Source organism: Mesoplodon bidens, assembly GCF_964165515.1.
Source record: "Mesoplodon bidens genome assembly, chromosome: 4".
In the NCBI taxonomy this organism is placed as follows: domain Eukaryota; kingdom Metazoa; phylum Chordata; class Mammalia; order Artiodactyla; family Ziphiidae; genus Mesoplodon; species Mesoplodon bidens.
In genome coordinates, this window is record NC_138160.1 from 158,228,208 (window position 1) to 158,244,509 (window position 16,302).

The 16,302-nt window shown below is 36.5% G+C and overlaps 1 protein-coding gene across 1 annotated transcript in view; it reads right to left on the reverse strand.

Moving 5' to 3' along the window:
* Window positions 1-16,302, reverse strand: part of CPEB4 (cytoplasmic polyadenylation element binding protein 4) — a 64,544-nt gene that overhangs the window by 16,213 nt on the left and 32,029 nt on the right. Inside the window, exon 3 of the mRNA XM_081232334.1 lies at window positions 9,721-9,771. Coding sequence (XP_081088460.1) covers window positions 9,721-9,771 — 51 coding nt within the window. The remainder of the gene's footprint in view (window positions 1-9,720; window positions 9,772-16,302) is intronic.

Sequence of the window (16,302 nt, forward strand, 5' to 3'; positions counted from 1 at the left end):
AAAGAGTTATATAATGAAGATAAAAAATGACTCTAAAATTGGAGGTTATTTCTGGATCTTCAAAAGTCACTTATATTTTAAAGCTACGTTATTTAACTGTCTAACTTACTTTCTTATCAAAAGGCAAAACTATAGTACAGGAGGCAAAAATAAAGTTTATTCAGGCAGGCACTCTAGGAGATGATTCTTTGAAATTCTCTAAAATGTGTAGAGCTTCCCCCCGCCACCCCAATGTTTGAAATTTATAGGATTAGTCATCTATTTAGTTAGTCTCATTTTAAACAAAATGCAGTATTATGCTCAGTAATAAACAGACAAATAAATAAAAATTTCTGAAAGTAGATTTAAGCTATTCAAGCATAACTGAACCTCCAATATAATCAGGTATTTTGGGACCAGTCATACTATATTTTCCTTTTTAAAGATTCTTAATTTTGTTCTCCTAAGAAATTCCTTTCACAAAGGAAAAAAGGGAAACAAATCTTCAGATATAAATAAGGTGAGTTTGAAATTATTTCAATTCAAATCCAACTCCTACCATTCTGACTCCTTCAAATTAGAATGTCTATAATTTTAACTATAACACATAAAGTATGTATTGATCACAGCTATGTTTCATTCCCCCTACCCACTTCCCAACAAGGGTTAGAAATTGAGCAAACTTGGGTCCTCTCCAAATACAACTGATACATTCAAAAGTTAGAAACAATAATGTTACCTCTCCTTCGCCCATATGTCCTTGCTGCATGTCAAATGAGAAAACAAAAAAACAAAAAAACAACCTTTCAAACATTGTCAAAAGAATCAACTGTGATTTCATCTACCAGCTTTAGAAACTGAAAAAAATTGGCTGTATTCCTCATTTCCTGGTAAGCATCTCAAAAAAATATGGAATTTGGATGGTGAGAGGTCAGTTTAATGCATTCCTTCTTTAAGTTCTTCAAGGACACTGTAAAAAGTGTATTGAGCCTCACTTGCTTTAAGGGAAGCTTTCTGCTCTGTCACCCAAGGTCCAAACTAGTATGAAACTAAGGGATATGTAACATGATCTAAACCATCTCCTACCATATGGATCTTAATTTCTCCCAGAATTCCCTGCTAACTAGCCATTCAGTAGATATTTCAATATTTAATTCATGACTTTTTTGCCACTACAGGATAAACAGCAGTTTTATACTATTTCTCAATTATTCCCTAATAAAGAAACTCATAACAAATGAAGTCTTTAGGAAATTTATAAACTTCCTTTTAGCCAGTTTCTTGTCCCTAATCAAATCTTCCACCATGGCCCAAATGTTGAAAAGTAAAAAGTTTGGCATTTTATCACAAAGTAGGTTCCAACCAAGAAGAGAAGAAAAAGAATATAATATAATATAGTATAATACAACATAATATAGACTTATAATTATTATATGTATATACCCGAATACTCAGAAAATGGCAGTATAAATTTCAAATCAGGAAACTTTTGAGAAAATGTCTTCCTTCAAACAAACTGGAACTTGTATGTGCAGTTTGTCCAAATACCCTAATTCTATTCAACAAACATTTCTTGAATGCATGCCTGATCTTGCTAATAAGCACTATGGATGAACTGCACATGGGTCTGACTACATGGAACTTAAAAGGCCAGGTGGCCACATACGCAAATAACGGTAATGTAACCATTACGGCAATAGGCATGTGAAGTGTTAGGTGCAACAGAAGCAGAGGAGGAGGAGAAACTAGTTCTGATTAAAGAGACAGAGAGGGGAGGGTGTGGCTCTGAGATGGACCTTAAAGAGAAAACAGAGAAAGGGCACTGCAAGACCTGGCAATGGCATGAACAGGGGTGCTGTAATGCTCAAGGAAAGATGCCGAGAACAGCAGCATATGCAACAAGTGAGGTCTCTTGACTGGAAAGGAAGTTTAAACAGGAAGCTGGGATAGGTTTTCCAGTTAGAAATTATAGCACATTCTAAGAGATCACTACATGAACTGGTCAGGGTTTTCATTCTTAGCCCTCTCGATAAATGCTAAGTAAGTACAGCTCAGTTATAACTGAGTTATAGCTTAGAAGTACCATGTACCTATTTTCCAAATGAAATTATGTCTCATACCAAAATAATTTCTATCATTACTAGATAACATTGAATTTCACCAAAGTACTTGGGCAAATGGATTACAACCAGTAAAATCTCCCTCAGCTGTTAGATTTTCACTTTAGTAGTTCTTAAATTTGGGGTGGGGGTGGATGTATTTTCTCACTCAGTGAACCTGACAGAGGTTAGAAAGACAAAGATATCACAGAAGTAGTTGTTTAAGAACATTCTATTCATACAACTGCTTCAAAGACAAGGGAGTTTGGGGAAATTAATGATTTGAATATCTTGGTTCTGTCAATCTTAAAAAGTTGATTGATGCTGCTTGGATTTCTGAGAAAACAGATATTTGAAAAGAGTGGGCTTTTAAAAGCTACAAAATTAACATTAAAAAATCTCATGGCTTCCGCTATTTCAAAAATAAGTAGTTTCAGGAACAGTAAAGGCTATAGATCAAAAGCAAAAATCAAATACTCTTAAAGTCTTCAAACGTGCACTTTCAAACTTTGATTCTGTACCACAAAATTAAGCTGGTTAATATAAAAGAATCATGATTAAATTCCACGATTAAATTCTAAAAACTGTATTTAGAAACATTTTCCCACATTTAGGGAAAACAGGTTACAGGTGTACAATGCTTATAGCTACAAAAACTGCCTAATCAAACAGGCAAATTAATATAAAGTATTACCAAAAAATACAAACAACGACATTCTGGAGCACAGAAAATGAGAATGTTTAAATTTTTTATTTCCACTTATTATAATGCTATACATTATTTTAATGTAGATTTTGACATATGACATATATACAGGAAAGTAGACAAATCATAAGTGTACAGTTCAATGAACTTTCCATAACATGAACACACCTATGTAACCAGAACCCAGATATTAACAGAATGGTAAGTGGTGCCACTTCATCTATGTACAAAAGTGGTACTTAAGCACAATTCTCTCACCTATTTCAAATTATACTTGGTGAAACATATTATGATGAAATACTTATAACACAGAGCTTCACCACTTTCCTGAGGAAAATGTCAGATTTCCAATCTCATGATTATCAAGTGTTGCACATTATTTGATGTTTTTCAAATACTGGAGGAAGCGGCGGTTAAAAAAAAATCACTTTAAATATGTTTAAAGAAATCTATATTTTGAAAAACTTCTGGCTAAGTCAGCTAAAATAAACCTTGCTTAGAATTTTCCATGAGTTACCAAAGAGTATACACTGTTCGAAGTTTTCAAAAATGCATACTATTACTGAATAAAAATCTTCTAGTTCCCATCAGAGTTAAGATTAATACTATTTATATGTTTATCTTTTATATTTATTACTTAGTTTTGATTTATATAATTTAATGTTCAGTATTAAAATGATTCAAGAATTTTTAAATGGGCTGGAAACATTATGGCTATAAATTTTTATAACTTCTGGATGCATGTTGTTATTAGATCTATGATAAATACTTTATTCCCAAAGTGTCTTTACAAGATCGCTTTAAAATGCCCCATATTCATCAGTAAATTCCCTCTAGTAAAATTCCAGTAGTCTGGCATTCCAGACTTGCAAAAAGGTACAGAAAGACTTACTGGGTCTTTTTCAATACACATTATATATATATATATATATTTCATTATAAAAATGAAAGTATCATTTATTTATCTCTTTAAAAGTATCTTTTTCTCATGTTATAACATTTGTTAGTCACAAAAGGAATAAATTATCCATAATAGTGATATATTCATAACAAAAAATGCAGCCATTTAAAAGATATGGCACATATTCATGTGTTCATATTAAAGCTCTCTAAAATGTAGTGTGCATGAGGTGCCTAAGTGTGTACTGTATGATTCTTATTACGTGAACTTAAAAATAAAGGAAATATAAATAGATATGTGGGAATATACACAAATGTTTTTTCTAGAAACAACCACAAGAACCTTTGAGGATAGGGACTGGAATGGGGAAAGATTCCACTTCTTGTTTTATCCTTTTCTGCACCATTTAAATTTATTACTACTGTGCACACTATATTACTACTGTGTACACTATATTACTATGTTTGCTAATGGACCCTTTTGGGTTTTCTTCTTGGTACTTACATTAAAAACAAACAAATGATATATGAAAGAAAAGCATCCTTTCCTACACGAGGGCATCTAATCAACTCTATAAATAATAGGACTTTAGGCCATAAGGAGTAACATATGACTAGCTTTTAGTGGGCAATGAAAGACTGATCCTATTCACACTACCTCTGGCCTTCCTCAGGCTCTTCATCTACCTCTCACTGCCCCCATGTTGAGAAGGCAGATAGCAATGCTACTTGGAAAAACAAGGGGAGAGGGCTCAGATTAAAAGATGTTATCAAATAACTGACTTTTCCAGTAGGACCAAAAAAACAAAAGTATGTGGGGGAATCAACTTAGTAAGTCAGTTAAAAAGATATAAATTAAAGGCTGGAAGCTAAAAGGAGTTGATCTGTTAACAAAAGAATAAAGGTGGTAGAACCCAAAAGCAGACAATCATCACAAAGACCAAAGCATACAATTCAACAGAGATGCGAAGAATCATTTTAAAGGATTTTATAAATCACCCCCTAATTTATTAATGGGCTCACTGTCACAACATTACTTTAGATATATGCTTAAGAGAATTTCCTATGTCACACTGGCTTCTGTTTATACTAGCCTGCTGGCATTAACAATATTCAAAGAATGTTGATAAGGTATAATAAAGATATGAGAGGATTATTTATAAAGAGCTATCTTACAGAAGGGCAGAGTATGAATGTAATTCTAGTTTCTGTATATCCCTAATCCTCAGTTTCTTATTTATAAAAATGGAGAAATGAATAGAGAATCACAAAAGATACCACATGTATATATGATGGTCAGACAGTCAGACGCTCAGTAAATAATAATTTTCTTCCTCAAAAGTAAACTCGTATGTATAAATTCTTAGATTGGTGTTCAACAGTTACTTTCAGCTTCCCATTACTATTCCAAGGCTAACAACTGTAGAGCATTTTAGAGTTTACAGTCTGCTTTCATATTGTCTTTTTCAAGAAGGGATCTCTCAACATGCTCCTTACTGTAGCAACTAGAACCACATGATATACATTTTCAGCAAGTGACTGTAATCTACATTTCTCCTGGGTAAATTTTCCCCTCCCTTTTCATAGATTTCTGTCCCCCCGCCGCCCGCCCCGTCCCCTTTAAGCAAACAATCTTCTCCCTTTCCTTCCCAAGAACTATAATTAAGAGGTGTTGTTCTATGCTAACCTTTAAAAGATCTCTTACTAATCTTCTCTTCTGGGACGAGCAAATATTTTAGCTGGTGCTTCTAAGGGAGAGACATCCGCAGAGGCTAGGAAATACATACATACATGCATCTGTTCTAAACTAATTTACTGGATTGGCCAAAAAGTTCATTCAGTTTTAAGTAAAAATGAAAGACGCATTTTTCATTTTCACAAAGAATTTTATTGAACGTGTTCACTGACTGAATGAACTTTTTGGCCAACCCAATATTTTGGGGTTCTATAACTTTCCCTGCCACAAGGTTCATTTTTGAAGCAGCTAATCCTAAGGGCTAAAGTAGTGAAATGGGAGGTTAGGGAAAAAAGTACCATGCACGAGCACTTTTATACAGAGGTAGTGGTGGTTAAATACTAGTTTTCTTGGACAAAATAAAGCTTCAAGTTGGGTAAAAAGAATATTAATCATTTAACCTGATATCTGTCTCAGAGCTAAACCAAGACACACCAGAGGAATATAAGGTGAGTCTGGCCTATGCTTAGCACTCCTTTCGGACTTAGCTGAGAAACTGAGCAAGTTTCAGGCTTGCTTATCATAACATAAAATGGATATTCTAACTATCTTCCTACTATGTATAAGATTAACTAGGAAATCGGCATCTGTTACGGGATGAATAGTGTTCCCTCCTCAAAATTCATATGTTGAAGCCCTGACCCCCAGAAGCTCAGAATGTGACTGTATTTAAAACAGGGCCTTTAAAAAGGTGGTTAAGGTTAAATGAGGTCACCGGGGTTGGCCCTGATCCAATATGACTGGTGTCCTTACAAGAGATTAGGACACAGACTTGCACACAGGGGAAAATCATGTAAAGACAAGGAAAAGACAGCTATCCTACAAGCCAAGGAGAGAGGCCTCAGAAGAAATCAACCTTGCTGACACTTTGATCTCAGACTTCCGGCCTCCAAGACTGGAAATAAATTTCTGTCTAAGCCACTCAGTCTGTGGTACTTGTTAACGGTAGTCCTAGCAAACTAATACCATATCCAAAAAGTAGCTAGAAAATTGTTTTTTTTTAATACATTTAAAATCCAAGGATTTCCCCCAAGAATGCCCCTCAAAAATATCTCTACGATTAATAACAACAAAAATAATTCCCTAGAACATGCAATTATTATTTGTTGAATTATACTGGCAGTGTCTTTTAAAAGTCATGAGTGGTAATACGAAGGTAACTGCATAATCTGAAAACTGATGACTGAGCATAGCCAAGGGGAAAAAAGAAAGCAATGTGAATCTGATCCACTGGATAAGTAAGCTCTTTTTATCTTTGTACATGCAAATTCCAATATTATTCCAATATAAACTGCTGAAGCTAGTAGACTAACTATTCTGAATCTTCTTTTCTTTTTATTTATTTAGGATTTAAACCCCACTTCTTTCCAAAACGCTTTGTGATTGCTTGAAAACTTCAAAACAAGTTATACAATAAAAATCATGTCAAAATTCAAATGTGCAGGTGAGAAAGAGAAGAAACAGCTCTTTCACATTTTTATTCAAACAAAGCAAGAAATGGTTCTCAACTCAACAGAGGCTTGGAAGAAAAAGCTCTGAAAGTTATAGTTGAAGCAAAGCAGAGTATCGTTATATAATCACCTTTCTAAAGGTTTTTAAAAGCCTGAGTAGACTATTTAGGTGGACAGGAAAGAACAGCTCCTGATGGTTCCTTAAAGTCTTAAAATTGAATAATGAATATAAAGCAACACAACATATTTGGCTTTTATTTTCAGTTTTAAGAAAAAGCTGAATGGATGTAAGATGCAAAGGGACTGTATTTAAAAGTAAATAACGTTTCAGATTATCGCTCTTAATAATAGACAAAGAAAGCATGTTCGTTCATAGACAATCATAATCCCTTGTTTTGTGTTTTTTTCCCTTGTAAATCCTTGGCACTAATATTCCCAATCCCCCCAAAATGACACTCTAATTATTTAATTTGACTACATGCCAGGTGCTATGCTAAATGATTGTACATGCACTTAAGTCTCCACCACAGTCCTATGAAATGGGTAGCATTTGTGATTTTTAAGTTTATCTTCCATTAAACACAATTAATGGATTACACTAGATTTTCAATATGGGGACTCCCAAAACCTGAGCTATACTGAGAACAAAGCTACTAAGGTTCAACATATGAATGAGATCAATTTATCTATAGAAGCAATCCACCACAGAAGGTGGTTCATAAATTTGACTGAAGAGAATGGGCAATGCCTAAGCCTAAATCAAGGTGACTAAAGAACTGTCTTAACATCCCTCCACCCCCACCCTGCTTTAATTTCAAGATTTTTCAGCAGTCTTCCAAAACCTGGACTTTGCTATCAGGGAACGGGTCTATCAGTAAATTCTAGCATCTGGTCTACCTAGAAGTTGTACTCCTCATTATGAGTGCATAAATTGGCATCCGGTCCTAGTTGGCTTGTTATTAAGAACTAGCACTTGATCAAACCTGACAAAAGCAAGTTCAGGGGCCTTGCAAAGCTGAATACTGCATCTGACAGCATGGCAGCCATAACCCCATATCCTGGGTCTTGTCTGAGGAGCCAGCACGTTTCCCCTCTTTGACATCTCTTTGTTCTTTACCATCCTATCTTTCAGTCTGAGGTAATGTTAACCTCAGTCAGTATACTTCTAGAACAAAATTTCCATGTCCACCACAGTAAACACCATCCAGTCTCCTTCTAGAATCTATGGGCCAATAAAATTTCAAAACATAAACATTCAGAGGGGAAAGTTACCTTTTCTTTGCCAAGTAAGGGTTGTTAAAAAATAATCTATTCTTAAAAGAAAGGATATTAACGGGGCGGGGTGGGGGAGGTAAAAGGAAAGAATCTCATAACAGACTCAAAAAAAATTAAGTGAATCGGGCTTTAAGGAAAACCCACTAGAGAGTGTTTCTTTTTCTCATCTCAACAAAGATGACCCCAGGGGCAACCGACCTAATTTAGCGACTTCATGAAGCAATTGGGACGACAAAGAGTTGATCACTTTGCCTAAGATCACACAACAGTATCTCAAATCTTGGTTCCCTGCAATTTCCAGCACTTGACTCTGGAACTCGTTCCACAGGAAAAGATGAAACCATGCTACAACGGCGAGCCTTATATTACTCCCCCTTATCCTGATGCCACCGTCACCACTGTGTTTGGTTTTCGGTCTACACACATTTACGCTGAAATATTATATTTTGGCATTATTTCTGGCAAATGTAGCATGAAAAGACGAAAGACTAATGAACAAGTGAGGGTTTTACAAACCATATAGTTTCCAGAGGATCTAATGCACCCAGCAACTCTCATAAATCAAATCTCCTTCTAACATTTCTTGGCTCAACAATCTTACTTTCTACAGAACACTGATTTTAAACACTAACCAAAAAGAAATCCAGTCATAAAAGCAACTTTTAATTCCTCATTCATACTATATAGCATGGACAAGGAGTAGGATTTTTTGGTTTTGCTTTGTTTTGGGAATGAGCAGAATATAGTTATTTGGTCAAGAATAATTCATAGAAGTGGTGGGACTGAAAATGAGTTTTGGCAAATGGAAGGCATTATGAACACACAAATTTGAAATCCATATTCAACAGTAAAAGGGTGGAAAAGAAGTAAACAACACTTCTGTATTCCACCGAATTATTTTAAACTATAGTACTACAAAAAAGGCAATTTTTAATTCTTTAATTCCTTCTGTGAGTAGATGGCCCCTCCTTCCGTGTGAAAGTTAGTTTGCTTCAGAATACGCACATAAAAAGAGAACTCAACAGCACAGTGGTAATATTTAGAATAGGCAAGGAGAATTTACTGAAGGCACTGCAAAGGCTAATAAAACTTCATTTTTCTTGCCGTCATTAGACAGCAAACAGTGAATGACCTTGTCCTTTGCAGTGTCAAGCCCTGTGGTCTCAGGCTGTTTTGTCTGACTTTCCATCTCTGATTACCTTCCCTTTCTCCTGGAACACTTTTCCAACTACATGGAAATGGTTTTTATGTTGACATTTCAAAGGTCCCTCTACAGAAGCTAACATTGGATTAAGCCATTCTTTAAGTGTCATTATGCGAGTCTCATTCATTCTCGTTGTCACCAGTTTCAAGACAGCAAATCAGCTGGCTCTCAAAGTTTAAAAAAAGTTCCTGCTCTAATTTTTGGAGGAATAATAATTATCCAGAAAATAGGTGCTAGATTAACAGCAACTTGCATATTCATTACAGAGCAAACTAATGTCATTTCTCCACCTGCTGAGGCTTAACTACTGTATTTTCTACCCAGTACTAACTTGTTACAGTTCTATGAACTTAACTAAGGTGAATACTTACCATTAATAAGCAGAGAGCTATCGGATCCTGGATAGGAATAGTTCAGACGACCTGAGGGTAAAAGAAGACCGTTACTAAATTTTATTTTTTTTCACAGATGGTTTAAATGTATTCAACAACAAAGCTGAATTAATTGCTTAATAGGTATTTAAAAAGCCATATTATGAGATAAAACTTAGCTGTGCTAATAAACACACAGAGTCAGCTGACATATCAAACAGCATATTCACAAACATTCAAAAAGGGAAAGTTTCAAAGTGGGAAAATAAAATACCCCTTAAATTTAACTATTCGGTTATTCTAATTTCCAAATCCCCATCCAAAGGAAATTTTTAGACCATTATGTTCTAATACCAACTCATAATAACAACCTTCATATTTTTTCCCCATAAATGTGCAATTTTTCTTTCATGTGTAGTTTTCCATAGCTTTTTAAAAGTATGTAGTTAGCAGTAGCATTTTTTTAGATAATTCATAACAAAACTGCCAGTCTTATGCCTACATGTACAGACACACTAATGGGTTTAAATTCAAATTTCGGGGAATAAGTACAGAAGGTAAAGAGACACATTTCATTGTACTTACACATGAAGAAAATATCAAAGCACATAGCACAATGCCCAGAGGCACAGTAGCATTCAGCAAATGCTGGGTTAATTTCCTTCGAACTTTGAACCTAAAATGGGTACCCAAGATACCCTCGAGAAAAGAGTTTGTGAAAGTCTAAAATTTTGGGAGGATGCTCCACCTTCCAAATTGGTAGCCACAAATAAAGGGGGGGGGAATGCATTTCTGTTTTGGAAGAGTTTCTACATGCAAGTTGAGGTAGCTAGACCACACACCATGTAACTAGTTCTATGCTATAAGTTACAAAACTCACTATGACAACATTTTCATGTCTCCATATTCCCCATGCCCTTTATGAGAATGGTGGAGAACCCTCAAGTCTTATTCATCTAAGGAATGGATAGGGGAACTTCGCTGTTAATTACCCACCACTGTCTAGCACTCTATACATCAGGAATAGAGTGAGAATTTAAAATTGACTCAGAATTACAAACATTCCAATTAGGAAACAGCAGTCTAAACTCTGACCCCACAGAACAACAATAGACTCTCTAAGACAATGAAAAGGTGGGTAAGCAGAGGCTCTCCCAGGCCTGGAGGCTGGGGCAAGCCTTTCAAGATGCCAGGAAGACTCCACCTAGTTCCAGAGAACACTGCGGGAGCCAGAGCTAATATGTGGTCCTATCAATCCACGAGCCACACATTTACAACTCTTTAAAGAGGAACTTTAGACCACAACTATCCTTCAGTCTCTCAAACTCCTACTTCTTTGAAATAGTCTCCACAGAAATAAACTCATGCCATGAAAAGAGAAAACTGTTCTCTGTTGCTAACAGCTTTAATTAATCCACGTGCAAACCTTGGAGTCTCATGTGAAACAAAATCTGAACTTACTTTTTCTACCATTTAACACCAAATACAAGGATTTAAAAAATTAAGTTGTTAATTGCTCCACTTCAAATTTCAGCATGTTCCTATTTAGGGAGGAGAGGTAGGGATGAAGACGGGCAAGGAGGAGGTGAAAATTAATTTTGATATTTCAATTTCTTCCTAAAAATTGGCTTCATTATTTAATGCTCATATACACACAGTCAAGTATCCAAATCCAGTGAATTCCAGCTGAACTGCTTTAGCTACAAGCCCAGATCATATGACCTGTCACAAGTATTATCTTTAAAAAAGCATAGACTTGAGATGCTGGAACAAGAACATGACCTTAACTGTTAAAAACTTGGGAGGGAGGGAGGGAGGGAGTGCTGTTTCTGAATCACTTGACTCAAAGTAGCAGCTGATTTTCCATGATGGAACATTTGCATTAATTTTGTAGCTGTAAAACCCTCTGGTAAATGAATTAACAGCTATCACTCATACCATTTTTATTTATCATAAAACATTTTTTAAAAAGATGATATAAATTGACACAGAAACAAAAATATTTAACAATATTAACTGAAGTTAAGAAAATGTTTCGCTTTTTCTAAGAAGATACTCTAATTGAGTATCTAATTGAAGATACTCTACCAATTGAAACCAGGGCTGTTCCATATGAACTATAATGCTTCTTACTTGATACTAAGGAAGGATAATTAATGATGAGGATCCAAAAAACAAATTCTCAAACTAGCTGGCCCAGTTTAACAAATCAAGTTCCACCTTATCAGAAACTCACCTTTGGGGTACCTTTTAAGGAGAGAGAGATAAGAATATTTCAACTTGACAGGCACAAAAATATCCCTTAACTCAGTTCTCTCAGAGTCTGCCTCAACACACACCTCCTAAAGAGATGCCACTCTCCACCCCCAAGGTAGGTAACCTTTGAGACTTTTTCTGATCCTTAGTCTTCTAAATGCAGTAGTTCTAACCTTCAGCTAAGACAATAGAGCAGTGAAGAATCAGTGGCAAAAGTCACAGTTAACTCTCAAAGTGATACTTGTTTTTATTTTTTGACCTGTTCTTATGAGTCCTGTCAGGCTGGAATCAGTTCTGGCCTCTGAGTAGTAAAGATACCTGTAATATTTTGTTAAACCAGCAAGCAACGCCTTCTACTTCAATTTTAAAATATTAGCAGTGACATTAAAAAACCTTTGAAAAAAACTTTCATAATGCTTCCCTATCCTACCTGCCCTTTCCTTCTATAAATTTTTTTCAGTAATTAAAATATCTAGAGTCATCCACTCATGACACCTATTATGGAGAATATATATCACTTCCTTTCTGGAAATTCTCTGAAAGCTCCCATTATAAGTGCCATGGGACAAGTGCCTTGTCTTCTACAAGCCTTTCACCTTCTCCTTGTACCCCTTTTATTTCTGCTCTAATATTCTCTCTGCTCTACGGATGCTAATTTTCACCGGCATTTTTGCATTTTCTCTTCCATGGCTAGATTACTGACAATCCCCTCCCTCCCTCTGAGACAGTGGCCCTCTTTCTTTGTTTCCAATGGAGGATATTTTCAAATCTTTTTTTGTTTGCTTGTTTGTTTTTCAATTTTTTTTCCAGGGCACCTTTCCCAAAAAGGAAACCCCCTTGTTATATTAACTCACCAGATTTTGTTGCTATCTATATTGCAACAGCCAACCTTCTCACGTAATCATTTCAGCTACTGGCTTTCTTATCTCTTTTAAGTAACAGCCCCCTTTAGGAACTAGAGCTTTTTTTTTTTTTTTTTCCGGCCACACAGCTTGCGGGATCTCAGTTCCCCAACCAGGGACTGAACCTGGGCCATGGCAGTGAAAGCCCAGAATCCTAACCACTAGGCCACCAGGGAACTCCCAAGAGCTTTTTTTTTTTTTTTTAAACGTAGGTACGAGTTTCCTGTTTGGGCACCAGGTAAGCATTCAATTAGTTCATTCCACTGAACTTAAAACACCAGCACTTCACAAGTGAATAAAGTGAAGTAAAATAAAAATCCCTGAGATATCTAAATATGAATATAACCCAGTGTTTGTGGGTTTTCTTTCTTTGGTTTTTTTGATAACTCATCTATCTATAAACATAACTCAGGTTTGGGCACATTTAGAATTGAATTCCTCAAGGGAGAAGGAAGGCATTTCAGGCAAGTAAACCTATTTAGTGGATAAAATTCAATCTTTGGAGGCTCTTGGTATTGACTGTGTTATAAATGCAAAGAAATACTGCCAGATCAGCAGTCCTAACCTTAAGGGACGCAATGACAGGAAAAAGCAGTCATCTCTGGAGGCCAGCTGTGGCATTTGGAGCCAGAAGCCTGGCATACATCATGCAAAAGGCATAGACTATATTTGGTGACATGACTCAACCTAGCCAAATATAGGCAACTGATACAGTGTGACTCTGGGGAACTACACTACCAAATTCTACAGCCTAGAAAAGATTCAGACTCGAACTAGGCAATTCTATGCTAAGCATTTGAGAGTTGGAAAGAACCAATATTTATCAACCAGAATGACTAAGAATTGCTGGGGGGAGGAGGTGCTCAAAAGAACAGGGTGTATTATCATATTCTTTTAAGACACTAACTAAAGTAACCGAGTTAATGAGATGGAAGGAGAAAAGACTAGAAGGAATTACTCTAAAATGTTTCCATTATTTTCAAAATTAGGTGAAGTACGTTGTTTTCTAAAAATTAACCTAGATATTATTGCTACTGATGATTCAGCAGGAAATGATACAATAAATGTTGCCATTTCAAACACACAAGCAACGAAAAATATCAAATGGTCTATAGCGCTATTAGGTTTCATGCTATGGCCTTCTCTTTTTCAGTCATGCCAGCATTGTTGGGGTCATGGTACAGGTCAAGGAATGATAACAGGGGATAACTCTGCAAGGTTGTCTAAAATATAGCCATGCAGTCCAAAAAAGTGACAAGAAGCATGAAATTCTGGGTTAGTATTTTTATTGACTCACAGTATAAAAACCTAGATACTCCAACGAAAAAGGAGAGGTTTTCAGTGGACATCGTTAAAAATTTCTCATAGGGAAAGGATAGGCATGGACTTAGGTCCATTTCTAAAACAGATTAAAAGGTTTATGCACACGACACAACACACACACACACACACACACACACATACATACACACATATACATTATTTGTTATTGTTTAACTAGAGATGCTTCTCCTGATTTTGCTCCTGCTAATTTTATTTAGCTCATATCTAAGTAAGCCAAAGCTATACTGCCATAAATAATTTTTTAAAGGAGGTGCTGTAACTGCCTTTCTGCATCTGCTGTTTTTACCAACACTGCCTGAGACTTGCAGCAAGATGGCGCTGTGGGGGCCTGGATGACGCAAGCAAGGTCCAAGAAATGTGGAATAAATTCAATTTCTGAATACCAGCTTTATACTTACACAAACGCAGAACACGTATCAATATGAACTAATAAAAATGTGTTCATTATGTTCTATCATTTAATGATACAAGGATAATCATTTTTATAATTTCTTCCAATGACCTAAAAGTAACTCCCCAAATCATAATCAGTAACCTTATTCTACCCCCTGACCTATCTGTGATACAACTGACTTCCAGTAAAGACGTTTCCACTCAAAATCACGATGGAGACACTGGCTGGGACTGACATCAACTGATGGAGAGTCTTGCCCCCTCCAAAAGAGCCATTTAAATTACACACACAGTTTAGGCTACACAAAACCGCTCTCCAGGAGAGATTTGACTTTCAGTTTAAAGACTGGGACTTGTAAAAAATACCTGAATTCTCTTGCCTACCTCTCTAGGTTCATCTCTCACACTGCCACTTCCCTTCCCACATGAGGTACTCTGCACGTTCAGAACTACTAGCCCATTGATTTTTACTTCTGGGTCCCTCCCTCTGTCTGGAATGCCTTCCTTTCTCTCTGCCCCCAGTATTTCACCACTCAAGCCTCCGCCGTTCTGTCCAGGTAGCTTCTTTCTTAGGCCTCACATCCTATGGAAAGTCCCTGCCTCAAGCCAGCCACCTGCTCCCCGGTTCAGGCAGCGTTATGGGCTCCATACAGCATGCTTTACACTTATTATACTATATATATATATATATATTTTTTTTTTTTTTTTGGCGGTACGCGGGCCTCTCATTGTTGTGGCCCCTCCCATTGCGGAGCACAGGCTCCGGACGCGCAGGCTCAGCAGCCATGGCTCACGGGCCCAGCCGCTCCGGGGAATGTGGGATCTTCCCGGACCGGGGCACGAACCCGTGTCCCCTGCATCGGCAGGCGGACTCTCAATCACTGCGCCACCAGGGAAGCCCTATACTATGTTTAAATCACCTATCTCTAAACTCTCTTCCTAGTCTAGGGCAACAAAATCTTTGAGGATAGATTTTGCGTCCTGCATCCCAGAGCTTAGAGCAGAGAAAGGTACTCAGTAAATAGCTGTTGAATAAGTGAATAAAACAAAGCTAGCAGCTGGTGGTCTCTCTGCCATGAAACACCCAGTGAAAAGTGTAGAGTTGGACCAATCCCATCTTGTGAGCTAGGTCAAATTACTCAGTTTCTCTGAAGTAAAACAGAGATATTTCTATTTACATGTGACAAATTCGTGAGATAATTTTTGCAGAAAGCCCAGAAAACTCTCCCAGTATAGAGTATATGCTCAATTAATGTTAATTCCTTTTCCCTCACTAACTTATAAATCAAAGATAACCAACAGTTTTCTACTTGTGAGAGAAAGAAAGGAAAGATTCCTCTTAGCCAAATAAGACCCAAACTGGAACCTTGGAGAAGGGAGTGGCTATCTGCGGGATTTTGGGCTTCAGAGAAATGAGAGTTTGCTAACGTTCTGAGTTACAAACAAGGATATCACTCTTCTCTGGGGGAGAGAAGAGAAAAAACCTAACTCTTTACTTTTATGATAGCCAAACAGGCAAAGTAGCAGAAGTATCTTAGGAAATGAAAACTTTGAAAATTCAAAGGAACTTAAAAATGTTCCTTTTAACAAAAGCCAAGGAGGATCTCTCTTCTGTACCAATAGCTCAGGTCTAATTTTTCAATTGTGATATGACAGCTGAAAACCAGAATATATAGTGGCCAAAAAA